The sequence below is a fragment of the Melitaea cinxia genome, chromosome 19 (genome assembly GCF_905220565.1).
Source record: "Melitaea cinxia chromosome 19, ilMelCinx1.1, whole genome shotgun sequence".
NCBI lineage: Eukaryota > Metazoa > Arthropoda > Insecta > Lepidoptera > Nymphalidae > Melitaea > Melitaea cinxia.
The window spans coordinates 9,560,746-9,583,524 of record NC_059412.1 but is presented as its reverse complement, the minus strand read 5'-3'; the positions used below and the strand labels follow the sequence as shown (position 1 = coordinate 9,583,524).

Below are 22,779 nucleotides of genomic sequence, written 5' to 3'. Positions count from 1 at the left end.
AATGGAGAAGTTTCATGATGTTATTAATATTATATTCAACGTATAAAATTGTAGTATTAAAATATAGATCAAAACTAATCGATTAATGAAAGAATTTTTAAAGCCATCAATAAATAACTTAAAAATAGATGATTTACTGTGTGGTTACGGCAGTAAAGAATATAGCCAACCCCTCTATTCCCATGGGTGTCGTAAGAGGCAACTAAGGGATAACACAGTTCCACTCATCATCACCATCGCTTCAGCCTGTTGCAGTCCACTGCTAGACATAGACCTCCTCAAGTTCGCGCCAAAAATAGCGTGACCTTATGTGTGTTGCCCATAATCACCACGCTGGGCAGGCAGGCTGGTGACCGCAGGGCTGGCTATGTTACACCGAAGACGCTGCTACCCGTCTTCAGCCTGTGTTTTTCAAAGCCAGCAGTTGGATGTTTATCTCGCCATCAGTCGGTTTTTTAAGTTCCAAGGTGGTAGTGGAACTGTGTCAGGTGGTATCGGTCGGCTTTTTAAATTCCAATGTTGTCCAAGGCAAAACACACAAGTTCACACCGTTTTGGCGTGTGACGTGTGTGTTTTATTTTACTTAATTTTTATAATTTATCAATAGAAAAAAAGGGAAACTTCCATTAATGGTAACGGTGTAAAGATGTAACGTTGAATATAACGTTAAATGAGTTAATACCGGTAAAATATATGGCTACAAAATGACGTTATTTAAGGTTATTACTTCTTAAATAACGTTATATCTGCCGGAACAAATTAACGTTACTGAATTTTCAACATTATTTTAAAAAACGCTAATCATAAAAAACGTTCCTCCTCAACTGTACTCTCCGTAATCTGTATTAACTATTCACGAGCTGACAGTTGCTGACAGTGACATTGCTAAGATTAGAACAACGAGTTGTCAAAGCAGCGTCTCCTTGCGACTGCGTATTGTTAATTTTCTGTGATAAATTAAGTACACACAGCAATGGCTTATTACGGAAACCACTTTTAAAATTTCAATAAAAGTGCTTAATCACTAAATGGTAACATGTCATCCCAAGCAGCTGAAGATATAGCTGATATAGCCATGACGCGGAATGATGCGGATTCGTCCCAGACACATGACGGTAAATAAACATATCAATTTAAAAAAAATGACAGCAAATATGGCAATTAATATAATATAGTAAACATTAGCAATTACACAATGTACTCAACTAATTACTATTACTATACTGTAAGTGAAATACATCTTTTGTTTGTGTCCTCCAGTTTGTGATTTCCAGATGTATAAATGGAATAAATTTTATGTTAAATTCTTAGTAAAACTTTTATGTTATTTATTGGCTAGTTAAATTTATAAGAAAAAAGAAGTAACTGATGCTTAGAATACCACAATATTAGATTAGAAGGTATTAGAAGTATTTAATTTTCTTCAAAAGTAACTGACTTTAAAGGAACTGCTGATCAAACGGTCAGAGAAATTTTATCATATACTAGCTGTGCCCGCGACTTCGCCTGCGTGGAATTTAACTAAGAGCTATTGTTTAGTTTGCAGAGTTATAAAATAAATAAATTTCTAAAATAAAAGTAGGGTAAGGCTTTACATTAAGAACTGTCTATTTATCTAAGCTCAAAATTTAAACGTTTATTGGCATAATTTCGTTACAAAAAAAAAATACCCCTACCCTATCTAACTATCAAATTAGACTGTTTATCGATATAATTTGGTTATAAAAAAAACCTAACTTATCTAACTTCAAAATGCAGTTCTAAATCTAAAACCTAGTCTAAAAGTAGCCTGAGTTACTCCTTATTACATCTGCTATCTGCCAGTTAAAGTCCCGTCAAAACCAGTCCAGACATTTGAGAGATTAGCCAGAACAAACAGACAGACAGACAAAAATTGTAAAATATGTTATTTTGGTTTATGTACTGTGATTATTATGTTTTTACTAAATAACCATTAACATAACCACTTTTTACTAAATGCATATGGATGTATACATCCGCATTTAGTAAAAAGTGGTTATTTTAATATTACAAACAGACACTCCAATTTTATTTATTTGTATGGATTACATCATATGAATATCTGGCATGTCTCATGTTAACACTATGATTTGTATGTAAAATGATACTTTTATGATGTTTTTTCATTTTTCATTTTAGTATTTCAGCACTAGCAAATGCTATGGTCAAGTACACCTGTGATTAACCCTATTTTCAATGTAAATTTTCTACTTACAACACTATTTTTCTGTCTCTCTAAACTATCATTGATATTTATAGCTGAAAAAGATTGCTCTAGTTTCACAACCACATCAGAGAAATAGCTCAAAGGCAATCAAAACTTGCTAAATAGTGCCTCCTATCTAGAACCCACATATTGGATAGATAGTAACAAGAAATGTAACTTGTAAGGGTATCTTTTTCATTAAAATTTTGTCAAAAAACTAGAAAATGATAATCAAAACTGCCAATCAAAATCCAATGCAAACTGTAAATATAACTGTAAAATATTCAAATCTGTCCTGTCTTCTAATTTTATATTAGTTTAGTATTTAGAAAGTAATTCTACATCCTTATTTTTCTTATAGCTTCATCTAGTGCAAATGCAGATGACGCATCTTCAAGCAATACAGCGACACCAGCGAGTAGTGAAGGCCAAGCATCACGACAATCTAATCTACAAAGAATCCAGCAGAGGAAACAGCAAGTTTACAACTGGCCACATGTCAAGAAACTACTGAAACTAGCCATTTACTCGGCTTGTCAAGTAAGTTTATCGTAATTAAGTCATAAATATAACAATACACACATACATAGAGCATTATTACTTAATTGCAATTAAACTAACATTACTGGAAAATATGATGAATATGCAAATTATATGACTGACATAAATAACATTTTAATAAACAAAATTTATTGGTATCCAACTACAACAGGTGGACAAAAATTATGTGTTAGGTATATCTCTTACTTCATTTATTAATCCTAGTTTTTATTAAATACTATTTTCATATACTTTGTTAATGCTATATATGTTACTATATTTAGTTTTTAAATGTAAATCTAACGTCCTGTGCTGGCAGCATTTGTAAAGATGCGGACTGAAAAGCAGCTATAAGCTGAGTCTACGACCTTTTCACCAGCATCATTTCTAAAATCTCTGTAAATTAGACTTTAAGAAAGATTTTATTATTATCTCGATAACCAGACCCCGTACACAGATATCAGCCTATATACCATAAAATCAGTAAACACCCTTTTTTTGTATAATTAACTATGGCTGAAAGATAAGGCATTCCTGAGTTGTCAGGAGATAACACGTGCTATATCAACTTCTATTTGAGTTGTCTTAGCTAAGCTTATTGAGATCAATGATATAAAACTGTAATTGGCCAAAGAGTAGAATTGAATAACCAATTAGCCGCAATTTAACCCACTGTTGTACTCTCAAAACTGAATCCTGTCTCCGGACGTTGGCAAAGTCATGGGCTGAAGGCTACACAAAAACAACTCATTCAACAAAATTTACATTTATGTTTTTACAATCAAAGTCAAAATATATAATTAATACAATAATTTAAAAAAATCATAATAATGTTTATTTACATCATAGGAATGAATGCATATATGGAATTTCATTGTTTAGTCATATTTTTGTTCTATTAATTTAAATTTTTGTTGCAGTCACCAGATTGCAATTGCACTGGCTGGAAGACCCCAGTACAACAGCAAAGTGGTAAAACAAACACTCGCTCAGACAATCAACCGGCAAGTTTCACAGATATCTGTAGAAACTGCAACCACATTCTAGGTATGTATCTCATATTAATGACTAGTTTCGTTGTTCATGGAACTATTTCTCTTGTTTATTTCTTTGTTTAGTCTTGCGTGATGCGCGAATATCTGGCAGACTAATGTTTAAAAAATAGTATTTTTGACCTTTCACACATTTTTCCTTAAATGATATAGATAGGAGATCCTATGTGCAGATATAAACTGACAGATATTGTCCCGTTTTGAAAACTGTCAACCGCATGAAGTTCACAAGAAATAAATAATTGTTATGTATTCTGAATTTTTCCTAATTTTTTTTTCTGCCCAATGATTTTAACTTTTATTTTCCTGAATGTCTTTGAAGTATTACAGAAATAAAAAAAATTCAGAATTTGTCTAGGCATTTTCGAGTTGTTCGCTTAGCAACACAATTAGCGATTTATTTTAATCACCTGACTATGGTAAAGCCACATTATCTTAGGTAGGGTACAGACACATTACCTTAGGTAGTAGCAGGAAATTTCCTGCTCAAAATATGGAGCAGCCCGACTGGAGTAGTACCTCCACCTTACAGAAGATCACTACAACTACTAGTAACTACTAAATAATACTGTTTTCAAGCAGTGATGTGTTCCTGTTGGTGAGTAAGGTGACCAGAGGTCCTGGGGGGAGTTGGGGATAGCTTCTGGCGTTACAGGTGTCTATAAGCTATGGTAATCGCTTACCATCAGGTGAGCCGTACGCTTGTTTGCCGACCTAGTTATATAAAAAAAGCCAAAAAGCGGGTAATAATTTTAGCACTCTATGTATGTATGCTATGTATGTTCTACTGTGTGGTTACGGCAGTTAAGAATATAGCCATCCCCTCTTTTCCCGTGGGTGTCGTAACAGGTGACTAAAGGATAACACAGTTCCACTACCACCTTGGAAGTTAAAAATCCGACCGATGCCGGGATAAAAATCCAACTGCTGACTTTGAAATACACAGATCGAAGACGGGCAGCAGCGTATTAGGTGCGACAGTCAGTCCTGCGGTCACTAACCCGCCTGCCCAGCGTGGTGACTATGGGCAACACATATGAGTTCACGCCATTTTTGGTGCGAACTCTATCTCCCAAATTACTTGTCTTATTTAAACGAACGAGGTATCACTTGAAGCGTCTTAATTTTCCGTGGCTTTATGGTTTGTCGTAGTCGGGTTTTAATTTTAACTTTTTATTTATGTTCACATAGATTATGTTGTATATGTACATTATCTCTTGCAGAGAAGCATGTCTCACACTTAGAAGGTCTACCAGCCACTGAGATCAACCGTCTACTCGGGACTGTGGTTGATGTGGAAAATATTTTTATGTCTATGCATCGTGAAGATGACCATGACACTAAACGGGTTTATTACTATCTATTTAAGGTAAGTGTACTACATATATTTGAAGCTAGTTTTGGGTAAAATAATGTAGATTCTTGTTAATTTGCTAGTAGGATTAACCATTCCAACATTGAATTAAGCTATAGACAAGTATAAATTGTTTTCTATACAACGTGCTATGAAACTGGCTTCCTTTTGTTTAGGGCCATATAGAGATACATTAAGGCATACCATAGCAGAAATTATACGTAAAATAAATGATGCAGTATAAAGTACTACGGTTAAGATAAAAATTATGAAAAATGGTATTTTGGTATATGTACCGTGTATACATACATAATTACATAATTACAATAAGCATTTAGTTAAAAGTGGTTATTTTAATAATACAAACAGACACTCCAATTTTATTTATTTGTATAGATGGTGTAGCATCTGTGTGTTAAAATCATTAATTAACAATTATCTACTAAATCTCTTCCAGCTTTTACGCAAGTGCATCCTAACTCGAACCAAGCCACGGATCGAAGGTCCCTTAGGCCAGCCTCCATTCGAAACGCCCTCCATAGCGAAGGCCATTACAAACTTCGTCCTATACAAGTTCAACTCACTGCCACAAAGGGAATGGCAGACAATGTATGATTTGGCCAAAATGTTCTTGCACTGCTTTAACCTTTGGAACTTTGAGACACCGAGCGTTAGGAAACTGGTAAGTGGATTGTACCATAGAGAAAATTCATATAGGGTAGCTACTATAGCTGTATTTCGGAGAGTAGTCAGATATCTTTAAACCAACATTTTCCTATGTTTAACTATCAGTGTAGCTAGTTAAGAATTCATGCTCATTGACTTTTCTGCTATTTTAATACACAATTTCTTTTTCAATGGACTGAGAAATCGTGTATTAAAATACAATGTGAAGTAGGCATTTTTTGAGAAAGTTTTTATAAATTGTTAAGCATCCCTCGCGGTTTTCTACGCACTATTTATTTTTCATCAATTCAGTGTCATAATGTCATTGATAATTGTCTATAACTTTCTTTAGTATGCTGATTTACAAGTGCATAAAATTAAAACTGAATTTGTTATATATCTATTATGTATGAATAGTTTATAATTTGAAATAAATATTTATAAGCTATGTGTTATCTATTAACTAACAATTAACATGAAATATATTTACAGCAAGTATCCAATCCCGAGGATATATCAGCATACCAAATTAATTACACAAGGTAAATATTTAGGTTTTTTTACTTTACAGTAATATTTCTCTAAAAAAAAAAACACAATTACTCAATGAATGTTACGATGTAATGCTCTAAAAACTCAAGAGTTATTATTTGCTTGTATTTTTACAAGTAATATGATTCCTGGTTTTTGAGGGTATTTCTAAATATTTCCGAATTAAACATACATATCTCCTTGCTTAAATACAGTCAATTTCACATACGTTGTAAATTAGTGTTTCTTTATATACAAAAATGACTTTCACATGTAATAGTTAATTAGTAAACTACAAAGTGAAATCAAGAATATTAACTAAATAAACTGTTCAAAAAATATTTTTATAAAAAATATAAAAACGAACAATGAGGTATGATTATTATTATTCTAATATAAAAAGTTTGTATACGTGTGGATACGCCACAATGTTAACCTCATATCAATTATGTACCAGGTGGTTAGTATTTTGCCACGTACCAGCATTCTGCGATTCCCTCGAGCACTGCGACACATCGTTAGTGTTCGGTCGCACGCTACTGCGGGCCGTCTTCAAGTCGGTCTGTCGACAGCTGATGGACAAGTGTCATTTAGAAAGAGATAGAATGCCCATCGAAAAGAGGGTGAGTTCTTAATACAGATTAATTCAATAATGATATTTGTGGGTATTTGCATAATAATCCGGCTTGAAGGACCATGATTCGTCGATTGTTTTATTTTATTGTGATATTTATCAGCCGTGTGGTAGTGATGTGTATTTAAATTTGATCGAGATCATCTTACGATAATTTTTGTTGGTTTGCTTGTTGAGTATAAATTGAAATCAGTTTTTTGTTTCGTTTTGTTATAGGTATTAGTTCTGAATCACTTTCCGCGCTTCTTGGGTCTACTAGAAGAAGAAATATTTAGCCCCAACTCGCCGATATGGGACCCCGATTTCAAGCAAATGATTCCAGTACACTTACAAGCTATTATTGAAAACAAGAATAGTGAGTTCACATTTAAATAACCTATTAAAATAAACCCACTAACTAACATAAGTATTCATTCCGTCATTTTTGGAGCGAACTTGTGGAGGAATATGTCCAGCAGCGGACTGCGACAGGCTGAAGTGATAACCGCTATTATTTAGACTTATTAATTTTGTTATTTTTATATTTTCTTATCTATTTGTTATGGGCGTCGTTAGATTTTACTGTAACCTCTTAAAATATAATGCTAATTATTAGCTTGTAAAATGTACTAGTGATTAAATTAAACATTTATTACTCTTTTAATATTCTGTAATGGTGTTAGGTATGATTTATCTTCTACAATTGTATCCCTCATAACAAATTGTACAACGTTTCAACATTACCATTTCTTAGTTTAACAAAGTTAAAACTAAAACTTAATTTAATATAAACTATGTGATATTTATATTTGTTTTTTTATAAGTTGTAAGGATAACATTTTTTGTTTGGTTGTTACCAAGTTCTTCTGTATCGACTTTTCATCCCACACTAACCAATTCTTTGCATATACCCCGCTATGGGATGCTACAGGTTGATTCAATCAATTATAACTAATTCCAACTACATTATTAACTACCAATGCAATAAAAAAATAGATAAACCTTGGGTGTACATAAATGCAATTTATTCAAAGATTAATACATTATCCATATTTATTCAATTAATACAATGTATATTATATATTCTTTCTATATAGCTGGAAGGCGCGGGGGTGAATTCGAACGAGTGACTGCGTCAGGAGACAGTAAGGACGGATTTACCACTGTCTCTCTTTCATCGGGTATGACGATTATCCATTGAAACCGTAAAATTATGAATCGTTACCGATAGATTGGAAATAGAATAATTGTGTTTGCAGGCAAACGAAGAAAAACCGACTTCAATGATATCGACAAGTAATACAACGTAGGTAGACGAAAAAATAGTCAAGTAAATACGCATTATCAAAGATTACTCCAAAAGTTGTAATTAGATCTCGATGAAATTTAAATGAGACTTCATGATAAACATCGGCTTTTGATTGAATTAAAAATCATCAAAATCGGTACACCCAGTAAAAAGATATGCGGATTTTCGAGAGTTTCCCTCGATTTCTCTGGGATCCCATCATCAGATCCTGGTTTCCTTATCATGGTACCAAACTAGGTATATCTCCTTTCCAACAAAAAAAGAATTATCAAAATCGGTTCATAAACGACGGAGTTATCCCCGAACATACATAAATATATACGGTCGAATTGAGTAATCTCCTCCTTTTTTTGAAGTGGGTTAAAAAAGTAAATATTTACATTTTACGCAACTCTTTGTATTACAAAATGCACTAGAAAACCGGCATCTTGAACTAGAAAACCCGTTGATTTAGAGACAGGTTATCAAAATACATGGATTGAAGTTGATACTTTTCAGATGCCAGAAGAAAAATTCTAACCTCTTACTTTTTGTTTTAGATGATCTGAAAAAGCCTGTAAATGCTCAGTTGCGTAAAATAGCTTTTTAACAGGTTACGGTCTTATATACCTCAAGTAATAAAACTATAAAATTTTAGATTTATGGGTAATTGAAGTCGGTTTTTTCGTTTGCCAGGAGACACAATTATTAAGCTCTTTTGCTAAAGTACCTAAGTCAGAATTTCGAAGAATTTTTAACTGACTTCAAAAAAAGGATTAGTTTCTTAATTCGATTGTATTTTTTAAATGTATGTTAGCTGAGAACTTTTGATTGAGTTGATCGATTTTGATATTTTTTTTTAAACGAAAGATGGTGCGTGTCATGTGATCCCATTTAAATTTAATTGAGATCTGACAAGTTCTTTTCGAGTTATATCTAATATTGTATATTCACTTGACTATTTTTTCGTCTAGCTACGTTGTATTAAACATCATAACATTTTACTGGATGTATCGATTTTGATTTTGATACAAACCAATGTTGATTTATTTTTATTTATTTTTTGTTTAAGTACACATAAAATTATATTAATATTTTCGTTTCGTTCAATTATATAAATTAAATTAAATGAAAATATTTATTTATTATACACACAACCAACCTCTAAAAAATCTGCATTTCAAAAATAAAAGGTTCATGGTAGAAAAACCAACTACCAATTTCAAAATTCCTACAATTTAACGTACATTACAAACTTAAGGTAAAGTATCTAGTGTAAATATGTGTATATATAATTTTTTTTTTTATAATTTTGCTTAGGATCAATAAAACAAGAAGGCATGAAGCGTTCAGGAGATAGAAGTGGAGATCAAGGCGCTAAGAGAAGACGCTTAGATGAGGGCGGTGATGATGTCAGCGAACGTACAGTGGCAGATATCGTAGCCACTATATCTGACCCCAACTACATGTGTGGACCTGATGTGAGTATAGAGAGGATAACTGAGGTAGGGCACAGCAGGAAGTTTCCTGCTCAAAATCTGGAGCAGCCCGACGGGGGAAGTACCTCAATTTTATAAAAGATCAGAGATAAATAACACTGCTCTTAAGGACTGTTGTGTTAAAGTGTGAGTGAGTAAGGTGACCAAAGCTCCTGGGGATGGTTCTGGTGTTGCAAGCTTCTACAAACTGTACTCTTGTTCCCGATGTAGTAAACTTATACAAAAAAAAAAAAAAAAAAAAAAAAATGGAATACTAACGAACGTACAAATGGTTTATTTTTATAACACAAGCAAGTTGTTATATTTTGTTGTTCGAATCAACGTCAAAGTATAGAAAATTACATTCGAAAATTCTAAATTATTTTATATTTCAAACTTTCGAATCGACTACTAGTGTTCGATTTTTACAATAAATAGTGCTTATGTCCTCGTATGTGTTAACGGGAATGCGTGTGTATATGTCTATGTGTGCGTGTGTCAGAATTTTGTACCATAACATTATTTATTTATTTATTTATAATTTATTGTATACCACAGCTACATTTTAAACAATAAACACATTTTTAAACAATAAACACATTTAAAAAACATTTACAGACTGTGAAGTACAATGGATTCATAACACTACCTATTAAAATCACATACAGAAGTGCTATCGCTCATCATAACATCTATTGATGTAATTTTTTTCTGTAGTCAACTAATCTTATCAATGTTGGTCAATTTTTATCTCCACATTAATCTCTATAGAGATTGACAATAAATCCTGTAATATCACATAAAGATTTTGTATTTGAAAGTGCAGAGTTTTGTACACTTTAGGCAAAAAAAAAAAAAAAATTACATATATTTTTTGCTTTTTGATCTGTGTTTTTTAAATCTAATTGAATAAATTCGAACTAAATTGGTGAACAGAAATAGGTAACTACAGTATAATTATATAAATAAACCAAGGTTTCAAATTATAAATAAAAACTGCGGAAAAAGGCGCTGATGATGCGCATGCGCAGCTTATATTAAAAAGTCACAGATAAGACAAGATATACAGAAATGGCTCACATCGTTGCCTTCTTTACTTCTTAAGTTGGAATTTTGTAATTATAAACAGTATTTATGTTTCCAATTATACTATGAATAGCATACTGCGGCATAGTTCTCATGACACAGTTTATGTATAATAGGCAGTGATAAATTCGATGATAGAAATAAATATATTTCTACCTATTTGATATTGTTTTATTGTAATGCTTAAAAATTAATACATTTTTTTCTGGTGTTCCTAAGTATAGCAATTTTAAAAATAATGTTGTCTGTAAATTATACCCGAAGAGTAAAAAGTCACAAAATTATTGTAATTGGTGTGGTGAAAATCATGAAAATATTTATTATTCAAATATAATAAATAAAAATTTATTACAGGCGCTATTCCAAATGCAAGCGCCGAGGGATGAAGCAGCCAAGTTGGAAGAGCAGCGGAAAATGATCGAGTTCCATGTCATCGGTAACTCCTTAACTGGACCGGTTAATAAGCAAACTATGCTTTGGCTCATTGGTAAGTCAGAAACTTTATCCTTTAACCTGGTATATAGTTCCGTGCATAGGCAAAAGGCAGTAAAGAGGCCGTCAATAACATATGTATTTCGGATACTACCGTTTTGAACACCCCCTCACCCCACCTTTATCATACTAAGTCACACTTTCTGTGACTCCCTAACAAATATTACGCCACAAAAGCTACGACCTCCCCCATGATTTCGTGATTAAAAATTAATAACACAATAATAATTTGACATTTTTATTTTTGAAGGTATAAGTAAATCTTCCCCTTATCATAGTTATCTCGTCACACTTATCAAAGACGCCTAAAAACCAGAAGAGGGACTCTTTATTTGGACGACTATGAACTATAAATATCGCACTCTTAGAAAACTAAGCTCAAAGTTTTGGATATCATAATATGAAATAGGTTTTATAAAATCGTTATATGATATATTTTACAATTTTAGTCGTAAAAGTAAGGGGTTAAAATATTTTAAAACAACATATTAATACTGGGAACTATAGGCTTTAAACTGCTATCAAAGATGGTTGTTTCTAAATAAATAAATAAAAAAGAAGGTTGACCTAAGCATGGCAATTTGGAAATAAATTATCGTACAATGCTTACGACACACGTCTTTCTCAACAGGTCTCCACAATGTTTTCTCGCACCAACTACCAGAAATGACAAAGGAGTACATTTCGCAATTAGTATTTGATCCGTAAGTATGATAATAATTATTGATCACTTCCTTCTTAAAGAAATTTTAATATCAAAGAAATTAAAATAAATCTTGTTTTTTAGTTGAAACAATATTTTTCTTAAGTTTATCCTGGATGCTCCTAATTTTTATATAATAGATATACAAATAAATAACAAAACTAAAATGAATTTTTTAAAAATGAAAAAAAAAAGTTTATAAATTTATATAATATTATAGTTTATAAATTCATTTATGAAATTAATTATGTGTATAATAATAACTAAAGATGGAATATATTTTCAGGAAGCACAAATCCCTGGCTCTGATAAAGGAAGGAAGGCCCATCGGTGGTATTTGCTTCAGAACATTCCATTCACAAGTAAGTTGTGCTAGTGTGTCCATGATAGACATACGTTTAAAGATTTTGTTATGTTTTTATATTTATATTTTGGACACAGACATTGGGCTTTCTATCTTAACATTTATGGTCACTGATAAATGTTTTGGAACCGTAGCACTGTTTGTTTTTCTAATGGTAAAAGAATAATTTAAAATAATGATGCTACCGATATAATTGTAACATATTAAGAATGTAAGAGAAAATCTGTTAAACGAAATTAATTCCTAAAAGAAATTAACGCCTAAAATAATGTGTTTCTTCAATATAATCATTTTACTAATAAATATCAAGGTATTCAAGATATTTTTGGTGTATATGTGTTAACAAAATAACCTACCAACAGAAATAAGTGGTTTCAGATCTTTAGGATGATGAATTTTAATGGTTCCTTTTAAAAAGATTAACCGTTTGGTTAATTGCAGGGTTTCAGTGAGATAGTATTTTGTGCTGTAACGTCAAACGAACAAGTGAAGGGTTACGGCACACACTTGATGAACCATCTCAAGGACTACCACATCAGGAACAATATTCTACATTTCTTGACTTTCGCCGACGAATTTGCCATTGGTAATATATATAATTAAATATATAATTCTCGTGTCACAATTTTAGTTAATATACTCCTCCGAAACGGCTGGATAGATTTTTATGAAATTTTGTGTGCATATCGGGCATACCCCTAAGTTACAAAGGAGGGGGATTAAGGGGGCTAATAACATATATGGCAAAACAACGTTTGCGGCGTCAGCTAGTATATATATATATATATATATATATATGTAAACAAATATGGTAGTAGTATGGTAGGAGAAGGATCAGAGCTTAATCCACCACGCTGCTCCAATTCGGGTTGCCGGATATATTCCGTACCATGAGTAACGATCGCTATCAGGTGTATGTGATAGCAACCGAGACCTACGGCTTAAGATGCTTTCCGAGGCACGGTAGGGAGACCCACAAGGACTGCACAAACACACAGACCACGGCAAACATCTGTATGGGCAGTACAAATGTTTGTCATGTGCGGGCATCGAACCCGCCGACCGTCGTGACCGTTGCGCCAACGCGTCGTCATTTATTTATATAATACTTTATTGCATATTCAGAATAAAATTAAAGAAAATTATAATATTTTATCTTTTAAAGTGCAGTGGGGCCTTATCTCGTACAAATAACCCATGGAGAATATATTTATAACATTAACAAAAGCTTCCAAAGATATTTTTTTAAACTACGTATTATACAGTACTTGTGTAAAGTAAATTAAATTCAAATAATTTTAGATTTTGAGTTTACAAGTGTAGTATATTGTGTAAGTTCAGTTCAAAAGGCCCACACGTTTTGACAGGATACTTCAAGAAGCAAGGCTTCAGCAAGGACATAAAGCTGCCGCGCGCGATGTACTCCGGCTACATCAAGGACTACGAGGGCGCCACGCTCATGCACTGCGAGCTCAACCCGCGCATCGTCTACACGCAGTTCACCGCGGTCATACGGCGGCAGAAGGAGGTCGGTACAGTGCGCTTATAACTTGCTAAAAAAAAGATTGTGCTCTAGACCAGACGACTGCAGCAAAACTTACGAAACTCTCTCACTTTCTATCTTCACTAACTTATATCTCATTCTCAACTTCCGTTGGCCTCGCCTGATCACACTTTTGGTAACGCTCTTGTCACGTATTTCGCCAGCTTATTTCGCATCTCAAGCGTGGGTGATGAAGTTTTACTTCAATATTTATCTATTTACTTATTTATTTATTCTTTGTTTACTAAAATACGTATATTGTATTACGCTTCAGCCTGTAATATCCCACTACTGGGCATAGGCCTCTTTCTCCATATAGGAGAAGGACCAGAGCTTAATCCACCACGCTGCTCCAATGCGGGTTGACGGATATATTCCCTACTATGAGTAACGATCGCTATCAGGTGTACATGATAACAACCGGGACCGACGGCTTAACGTGCTCTCCGAGGCACGGTGGGGAGACCCACAAGGACTGCACAAACACCCACTGTGTATATTGTATGAAAATAAAGAAATAATCTCAATGGAGTGCTCATAAAATGTCAGGTCAATTTTAGTTTTCAAATTCAAAATTCACCAGTCTATGCTTTTCTTGTCTTTAGAGTATCATCTAAAATTGTCTAGATGCTGTCTAGTGCTAATCTAACACTTTTAATATTTTGTCTAAAAATTCGAATTTTCTAAATCTCTTCAAAGCCTTTATTTTTAGTGTTTCCAATAATTTTTTATGAGTATCAACGTAGTAGTCACGCAAAATAGGCGCATAAAGACGTCGAGTTGCGGAAAACAGCCCGTGTCCAACAATAACAACATTATGAGTATCAAGTATGTTATATATTTAACTTATAATAAAATTATATTATCCATGTTTTCTTTTTCTTTTTGTTAACAGATAGTAAAGAAATTGATCGATATGCGACAGAAGGAAGTTAGGAAAATACATCCGGGATTAAATTGCTTTAAAGAAGGAGTAAGTACTATTTTTATTTTGGTTCTGATTTTACACTTTAACTGAGGTAGGGTACAGCCGGAAATATCATGCTCAAAATTTGGAGCAGTGCGACTGGTTAAGTACCTAGACCTTACAGAATCACAGCTAAATAATACTGCTTTCCAGCAGTGTTGCGTTCCTGTTGTGATTAGAATTCCTGGGGGGGGGGTCGCGCCTGCGATGCTTGCTGATGTTGCAGGCGCCTGTAAGCTACGGTAATCGTTGAGCTACGGTAATCGCTTGCCATCAAGTGAGCCGTGCGCTTGTTTGCTGACCTAGTTGTATAAAAAAACACTATTTTTTAATTTTTAATGAAGTACTACATTTTAAATTGCGACTGCGACCCAGTAGATATTGTACTAAAAATAAAATAAGACACAAAGGACTTTTTGTAGGTGTAATACATCGATTTCTAATTAAAAATAAAATTCGTTTTTGAATATCATATCAAAAATTGACCGCTCCAGCGGGATTCGAACCCGCGTCTCCGACTGACCGTGTCGGCGCTCTAGCCAATTAAGCTATGGAACGATGTACCCGCTAGAGCGAATGATTTTTATTTCGGTTTAAGCGAACCGTGGCGCCGTCTATAGTGAGTTCTTTACAGAGACCCGTAACTATTCAAAGTTTCATATTACAATGAAAATCTTTGACAGGAGACGACACCATGCTATTTTTAATATGTACAATTTTATTTTTGTGTTACCCACACATTAGGAATTCTAAACATTTTTGAATATCATATCAAAAATTGACCGCTCCAGCGGGATTCGAACCCGCGTCTCCGACTGACCGTGTCGGCGCTCTAGCCAATTAAGCTATGGAACGATGTACCCGCTAGAGCGAAATCTTTGATATGATGATTTTTATTTTCGGTTTAAGCGAACCGTGGCGCCGTCTATAGTGAGTTCTTTACAGAGACCCGTAACTATTCAAAGTTTCATATTACAATGAAAATCTTTGACAGGAGACGACACCATGCTATTTTTAATATGTACAATTTTATTTTTGTGTTACCCACACATTAGGAATTCTAAACATTTTTGAATATCATATCAAAAATTGACCGCTCCAGCGGGATTCGAACCCGCGTCTCCGACTGACCGTGTCGGCGCTCTAGCCAATTAAGCTATGGAACGATGTACCCGCTAGAGCGAAATCTTTGATATGATGATTTTTATTTTCGGTTTAAGCGAACCGTGGCGCCGTCTATAGTGAGTTCTTTACAGAGACCCGTAACTATTCAAAGTTTCATATTACAATGAAAATCTTTGACAGGAGACGACACCATGCTATTTTTAATATGTACAATTTTATTTTTGTGTTACCCACACATTAGGAATTCTAAACATTTTTGAATATCATATCAAAAATTGACCGCTCCAGCGGGATTCGAACCCGCGTCTCCGACTGACCGTGTCGGCGCTCTAGCCAATTAAGCTATGGAATCCCGCTGGAGCGGTCAATTTTTGATATGATATTCAAAAATGTTTAGAATTCCTAATGTGTGGGTAACACAAAAATAAAATTGTACATATTAAAAATAGCATGGTGTCGTCTCCTGTCAAAGATTTTCATTGTAATATGAAACTTTGAATAGTTACGGGTCTCTGTAAAGAACTCACTATAGACGGCGCCACGGTTCGCTTAAACCGAAAATAAAAATCATCATATCAAAGATTTCGCTCTAGCGGGTACATCGTTCCATAGCTTAATTGGCTAGAGCGCCGACACGGTCAGTCGGAGACGCGGGTTCGAATACCGCTGGAGCGGTCAATTTTTGATATGATATTCAAAAATGTTTAGAATTCCTAATGTGTGGGTAACACAAAAATAAAATTGTACATATTAAAAATAGCATGGTGTCGTCTCCTGTCAAAGATTTTCATTGTAATATGAAACTTTGAATAGTTACGGGTCTCTGTAAAGAACTCACTATAGACGGCGCCACGGTTCGCTTAAACCGAAAATAAAAATCATCATATCAAAGATTTCGCTCTAGCGGGTACATCGTTCCATAGCTTAATTGGCTAGAGCGCCGACACGGTCAGTCGGAGACGCGGGTTCGAATCCCGCTGGAGCGGTCAATTTTTGATATGATATTCAAAAATGTTTAGAATTCCTAATGTGTGGGTAACACAAAAATAAAATTGTACATAATAAAATTCGTAGTAATTTAATGCTATTGTATTGTATATTTTTATTGTTTGAATTACTCTGCTCATATGTATTGCATAAAACCATCCAACGGCATCAACGTGAACGTAGAATTTGACCGTGAGTACATCTGATATCACTTCAGCCTATCGCAGTCTGCACAGCACTGCTGGATATAGGCCTTTACAAGTTGCCACCAAAAATAGCGTGAACTCATGTGTGATGCCCATAGTCACCACGCTGGACAGGCGAGTTGGTGACCGTACATACATACTATATTAAAATAATTATTTCTCGTTGTGTCCATTTGTTATAAGTATTCTTTGACGGTTCGCAGGAAATCCACCACTTCCTACTACTATGTCCACTTTCCTGCGAACCGTCAAAGAATAATAAAAATAATTATTACTTATTACTTATTACTTCATTTAAACCTTTAACTATTTAATTAATTCGAAAAGCATTTGAGAAATAATTACATTCTCATGTAAATCTTCATAATAATTAAGTAGCTCAGGTTGGTAGGTTTCAATTTGCCAATACACTTGACAACTGTGATAATGTACTCGTAGCTCACGCCTATGCGTCAACGTTGGACGGTGTCATGCTAAACATATGAACAGATTTGCTCTATGAGCGCAAAAAATATAGTAAATTTATATAAATATCTAAGTCGTATTATAAAATAAATATTTTTTATCTTACAAAGCTACTAATTAGCCACGCCACTTCTACACATATGTATGTGTGTAGTGTGTAACCTTTACCACACATTCGTTCTTATTAAACCTGTCATACTTAGTTATCATTCCAATAAGAGTTCGCTTTACCGTTCAAACATACGAAGGTACAGTAGTTTGCTTCAGTCGCGTCACTCGCTAATGTAGTGGTGTCCCGCAGGTCCGCAGCATCCCGGTGGAGTGCATCCCGGGCGTGCGCGAGGCGGGCTGGCGGGAGGCGCGGGCGGCGCGCGCGGTCAGCGACCCCGAGCCCGACCCCGCCGCGCTGCGCGCCGTGCTGCACGCGGTACTGTACTCCTGTGTCGAGGTCGTCCCGGTAACGTGCGGTCAGCGACCCCGAGCCCGACCCCGCCGCGCTGCGCGCCGTGCTGCACGCGGTACTGTACTCCTGTGTCGAGGTCGTCCCGGTAACGTGCGGTCAGCGACCCCGAGCCCGACCCCGCCGCGCTGCGCGCCGTGCTGCACGCGGTACTGTACTCCTGTGTCGAGGTCGTCCCGGTAACGTGCGGTCAGCGACCCCGAGCCCGACCCCGCCGCGCTGCGCGCCGTGCTGCACGCGGTACTGTACTCCTGTGTCGAGGTCGTCCCGGTAACGTGCGGTCAGCGACCCCGAGCCCGACCCCGCCGCGCTGCGCGCCGTGCTGCACGCGGTACTGTACTCCTGTGTCGAGGTCGTCCCGGTAACGTGCGGTCAGCGACCCCGAGCCCGACCCCGCCGCGCTGCGCGCCGTGCTGCACGCGGTACTGTACTCCTGTGTCGAGGTCGTCCCGGTAACGTGCGGTCAGCGACCCCGAGCCCGACCCCGCCGCGCTGCGCGCCGTGCTGCACGCGGTACTGTACTCCTGTGTCGATGTCGTCCCGGTAACGTGCGGTCAGCGACCCCGAGCCCGACCCCGGCTTTCTGCACGCGGTACTGTACTCTCTGTGTCGATGTCGTCCCGGTAACTGTACACTAGTACTAAAATACGTTTTACCCTTAATCCTGCACACACAGTATTAAAAATTCATTATGAAATGGTTCTTGTTTTAGGTTAAGAACCACGCGGCAGCATGGCCTTTTTTAAAGCCTGTGGACAAAACTGAAGTACCAGACTACTACGACCACATCAAATATCCAATGGGTAAGAGTTTTTCACTATTTACTTCATTTCAAACTTTGTAGTTTATTATTTATTTATTCGTGTGGCTTAAGGAATATATACCTTCATTAATAATAAAGTAAATGAATCATTACATCATCATCATCATCATTACAGCCTATACAGTCCACTGCTGGACATAGGCCTCCACAAGTTTACGCCAAAAATAACGTGAACTCATGTGTTTTGCCCATAGTCACCACGCTGGGCAGGCGGGTTGGTGACCGCAGTACTGGCTTTTTTCGCACCGAAGACGCTGCTGCCCGTCTTCGGCCTGTGTATTTCAAAGCCAGCAGTTGGATGGTTATCCCGCCATCCGTCGGCTTCTTAAGTTCCAAGGTGGTTGTGGAACCTTGTTATCCCTTAGTCGCCTCTTACGACACCCACGGGAAGAGAGGGGGTGGCTAAATTCTTTAGTGCCGTAGCCACACAGCAAGTAAATGAATGAATAAAATAAATTAATAAAACTGAATTAGTAGGTAAATATTATAACCATTTAGCCACCAGCTTACACGCTTGTAGGTTTATGCAGGTCACGATTTGTGAAGGTACGATGACTCAACTCTCAACTTTATACAAGTTTCCTTTAAAGGTTTTCCTTGTATGAAAAAAAGTTTTGGCCGAAGTACAAACCTCATTTATGGTTTGCCGTTTAGTTTTACAATTGCAAAAATTAAAGAGGTGGTTCGTATTTTCTTTTCAGACTTACGCACAATAGGTGAACGTCTCAAAGCGCGGTACTATTCGTCTCGACGACTGTTCATAGCGGACATGGCGAGGATATTCTCAAACTGTAGGCTTTATAACTCACCCGACACGGACTATTACAGGTAAGATATATTAAATCATAAATGACTATTAAAACTAACAAATCCTAAACAGAAGGGCATTACACCAATGAGTGCGTTATAATGTGCTGTCTTCTTTCGTCTATCAGTTAAGGTATTTTGTCTTTACAAATTCATTCGACTTATGTCTTAACTAAAACAAGATATATACCGTATGGGAAACGTTTGTCATGTGACACTATCAGTGACAAGGTGTCTATAATAATAATAATAAAAATTAAATAGATTGAAGATAAGCATCAGTCTTTATTTTATTTTATTTTTCATATATGTTACAAGTATGTGATGACATAATTATGTTCTTACTGACCACCATCTTGCAGTGGCAAATTTATTGGTATTTCTGTTTCTCAACATTTGCAAATAGGTAATCCAATCCTATCCTATTGAAAAAGACTTATAAATACTATACTTTAAAGGTTCATAATATACATATACATACTGGACCAAGTGATGAATTAAGGCATTTTTATAATGCCTGCATAGTCTGAATAAATAAACTACTAAGGGCAAAATAAATAATTATAATTTGAACACATCGCCTTAAAATTTTGAATATACCCAGATTTATTGCAAGACAATTTAATTAATAAATATCTGAAACATACACACACGGTCATCTGGTTCTAATGTATTTTGGTAATTTGGTCCATAAGATTTCTAATAATTCGTAAAGTGATATTTATAGTAATTTCTTTTTTACAGATGCGCCAACACATTAGAGAAATACTTCCAAGCGAAGATGAAGGAGAGCGGCTTGTGGGACAAATGATCGGAGGTGTTTAACTTCGACGATTTCTTCCTCAAGGAGTTGTGTAATTCTCTGGGGTATATGGAAATCGCCTGAATTAGAGACAATTTGATCGTTTATAGTATTTTGGTGTTGTGTATTCCTGTGTGATTTATTTATGTTTTTTTTTTCTGTGTAGTGGTACTGAAATTTCCATTAGCACCTACGGCTTAGGTTCAATTTACATTCAGACCTAATATTTTATTTGCAAAAAAATTGTTTTGGGTGTTTGTCCTACTGAGTCTATCAACAAGGGCCAATCACTTTGAAGATTGTAGTTATTTGTCTATGCACATAATAAATTGGTACCCTTGTTAGTAAAACTATCTGCCAACATGCAGGAGAAACATTGCGAATTAAGGTTCAACCCTTCTCCTTAATCAGACTGCCCCCGTTTAGCAATAGGGTATTTAAAAGACTATTTTATTTTAGTTCAATTTTTGTGTACCAAATAGGAATTGTTACACAGTCGGGTACACCTTTATTTGTATCAGCTGTTTATAGGTATAGTACTGGATACATATTTAAATGATAAAGTGAAGGTTCTTTTTACCCTCATTTACTAAAATATTGTAAAAATAATCAATGTCAAAGCATGTGATCGAAAATAAGAAAATGTTTAAATCACTGTCTCAAGCGGTTCAAATTTTTTAGTAAGTATTTTTAGGCTAAATTGTGTAAATACAAACATTTTGGAGGTAATTTTTAAAAATGGTCATTAATTATACTGATTGTGAGTTTTAGGTACAATTTAATTTCTTTTTACCAAACAAACAAATTTAATTTAATGTTAATTCCTAAGAAATCATTTGAAGCTTTTTATTTCTTAAAATAATAGGTACAATTCTGGAAAAGCGGACTTGATTTCTTTTGAAACCATATTCAATTACTTTAAGAATGTGTTTTCAAGTATATGAAAATAATGTAGGAAATATAGATAAATGTGTCGCCCACCTTGAAGGAACAGCGTGGCAGATTAGGTTCAACCTTTATCCTATGTGGAAAAGGCAATTGTCCATTAGACATGGACGTATGTACATATATTGTACAGTTAAGCTTATTTTATTTTTATTTAATAAAATGTTCTGATTCTGCGTTAACGTGTAAATCAAATCTTTGTAATTGTAATAACATTACTTGCTCTAAAGGATTAAAATTACATATGTATGGATAATAATATTTAGTAATCAAGGAAAACGTCTTGAAATAGGTTAAATAAGTACATCCTCTTTTTATTAAAATAATTTAGTTACAAATTTGAATTTTAGAATAAACGTTCCTTCAAACTCTTTGTAAATATTTTTAGCATTAAATTTTTGTAATTAAGGTGTAAGTTTTAATACTTTCAAATTATGAATCTTGTTGTTAGTTATGTAGTAAAATAAATCGTTTAACGTGAATTTTAATATGTATAACGATATTGTGTGAAAATGGCAAATATTTAGAACAATTCGTGTCTAAATTGTTTTAAACAATTGTATTATTAGTTTGAAAAGTTTAATCGTCGTGTTTCTGTGTATATTTCTGCTCCGGATTTGTCCGATGTTCTTTCTAAATGCCGAATGATAGTGTCGTATGAATGTCAGTAAACATCTTTCAATAAAACGCAAATAACAATACTGTTTTGGTTTTATTTCAACACATGTTGTACACACTCGGGAGTACGATTTTAGAACATCTTAAGAAGGGAATGTAAATATATATATTACATGATATCTGAAGTTACATAAAGTACATACCAGTCTCCTTGTTAATATTAAATCCAATGGATTTCATTATAATAAGTACCTTAAATGGTATCAGTAAGTAATAACTTAAATGCTCGCTTAGATTTAAACTCTTAAATATAACCATAAAACGAAATACATCGCTTTTAGATAAATTGTGACTTTGGTTAATTAAATGTAAATATAGAACCGAAACTTTAGGCACATTTAGGTACATCGGTCTCAAAAGCGATATAATTCGTAGTTTAAAATTCAGACTAGATTTTATTAACTACAATTTAGAGCCACGAAATTATTATTATTAAAAATACAGTCCTACCGCTGTTCCTAGCAACTGAAAGTGGTCGTTTAAGCCCTACGGGGGAACGCAATATCTAGCAATATATCTGTATTTACTATCAAATCCTAAATTATCACATTTAGGGGTAAAAGCACAACAAATCGAT

General features: G+C 34.9%; 1 protein-coding gene across 1 annotated transcript; it reads left to right on the top strand.

The window, feature by feature from the left end:
- Nucleotides 1-887: 887 nt before the first annotated feature.
- On the top strand, nt 888-22,225 carry LOC123662891 (histone acetyltransferase KAT2A). The gene is made up of 20 exons (XM_045597670.1): nt 888-1,115; nt 2,589-2,767; nt 3,688-3,814; nt 5,043-5,188; nt 5,631-5,855; nt 6,332-6,381; nt 6,828-6,993; nt 7,221-7,359; nt 8,081-8,164; nt 9,592-9,752; nt 11,190-11,322; nt 11,959-12,031; nt 12,317-12,392; nt 12,836-12,980; nt 13,762-13,922; nt 14,833-14,910; nt 17,989-18,114; nt 18,860-18,950; nt 19,672-19,798; nt 20,522-22,225. Exons 1-20 carry the CDS (start codon nt 1,037-1,039, stop codon nt 20,586-20,588), a joined length of 2,433 nt encoding a protein of 810 aa, XP_045453626.1. The 5' UTR covers nt 888-1,036; the 3' UTR covers nt 20,589-22,225.
- Nucleotides 22,226-22,779: the final 554 nt, after the last annotated feature.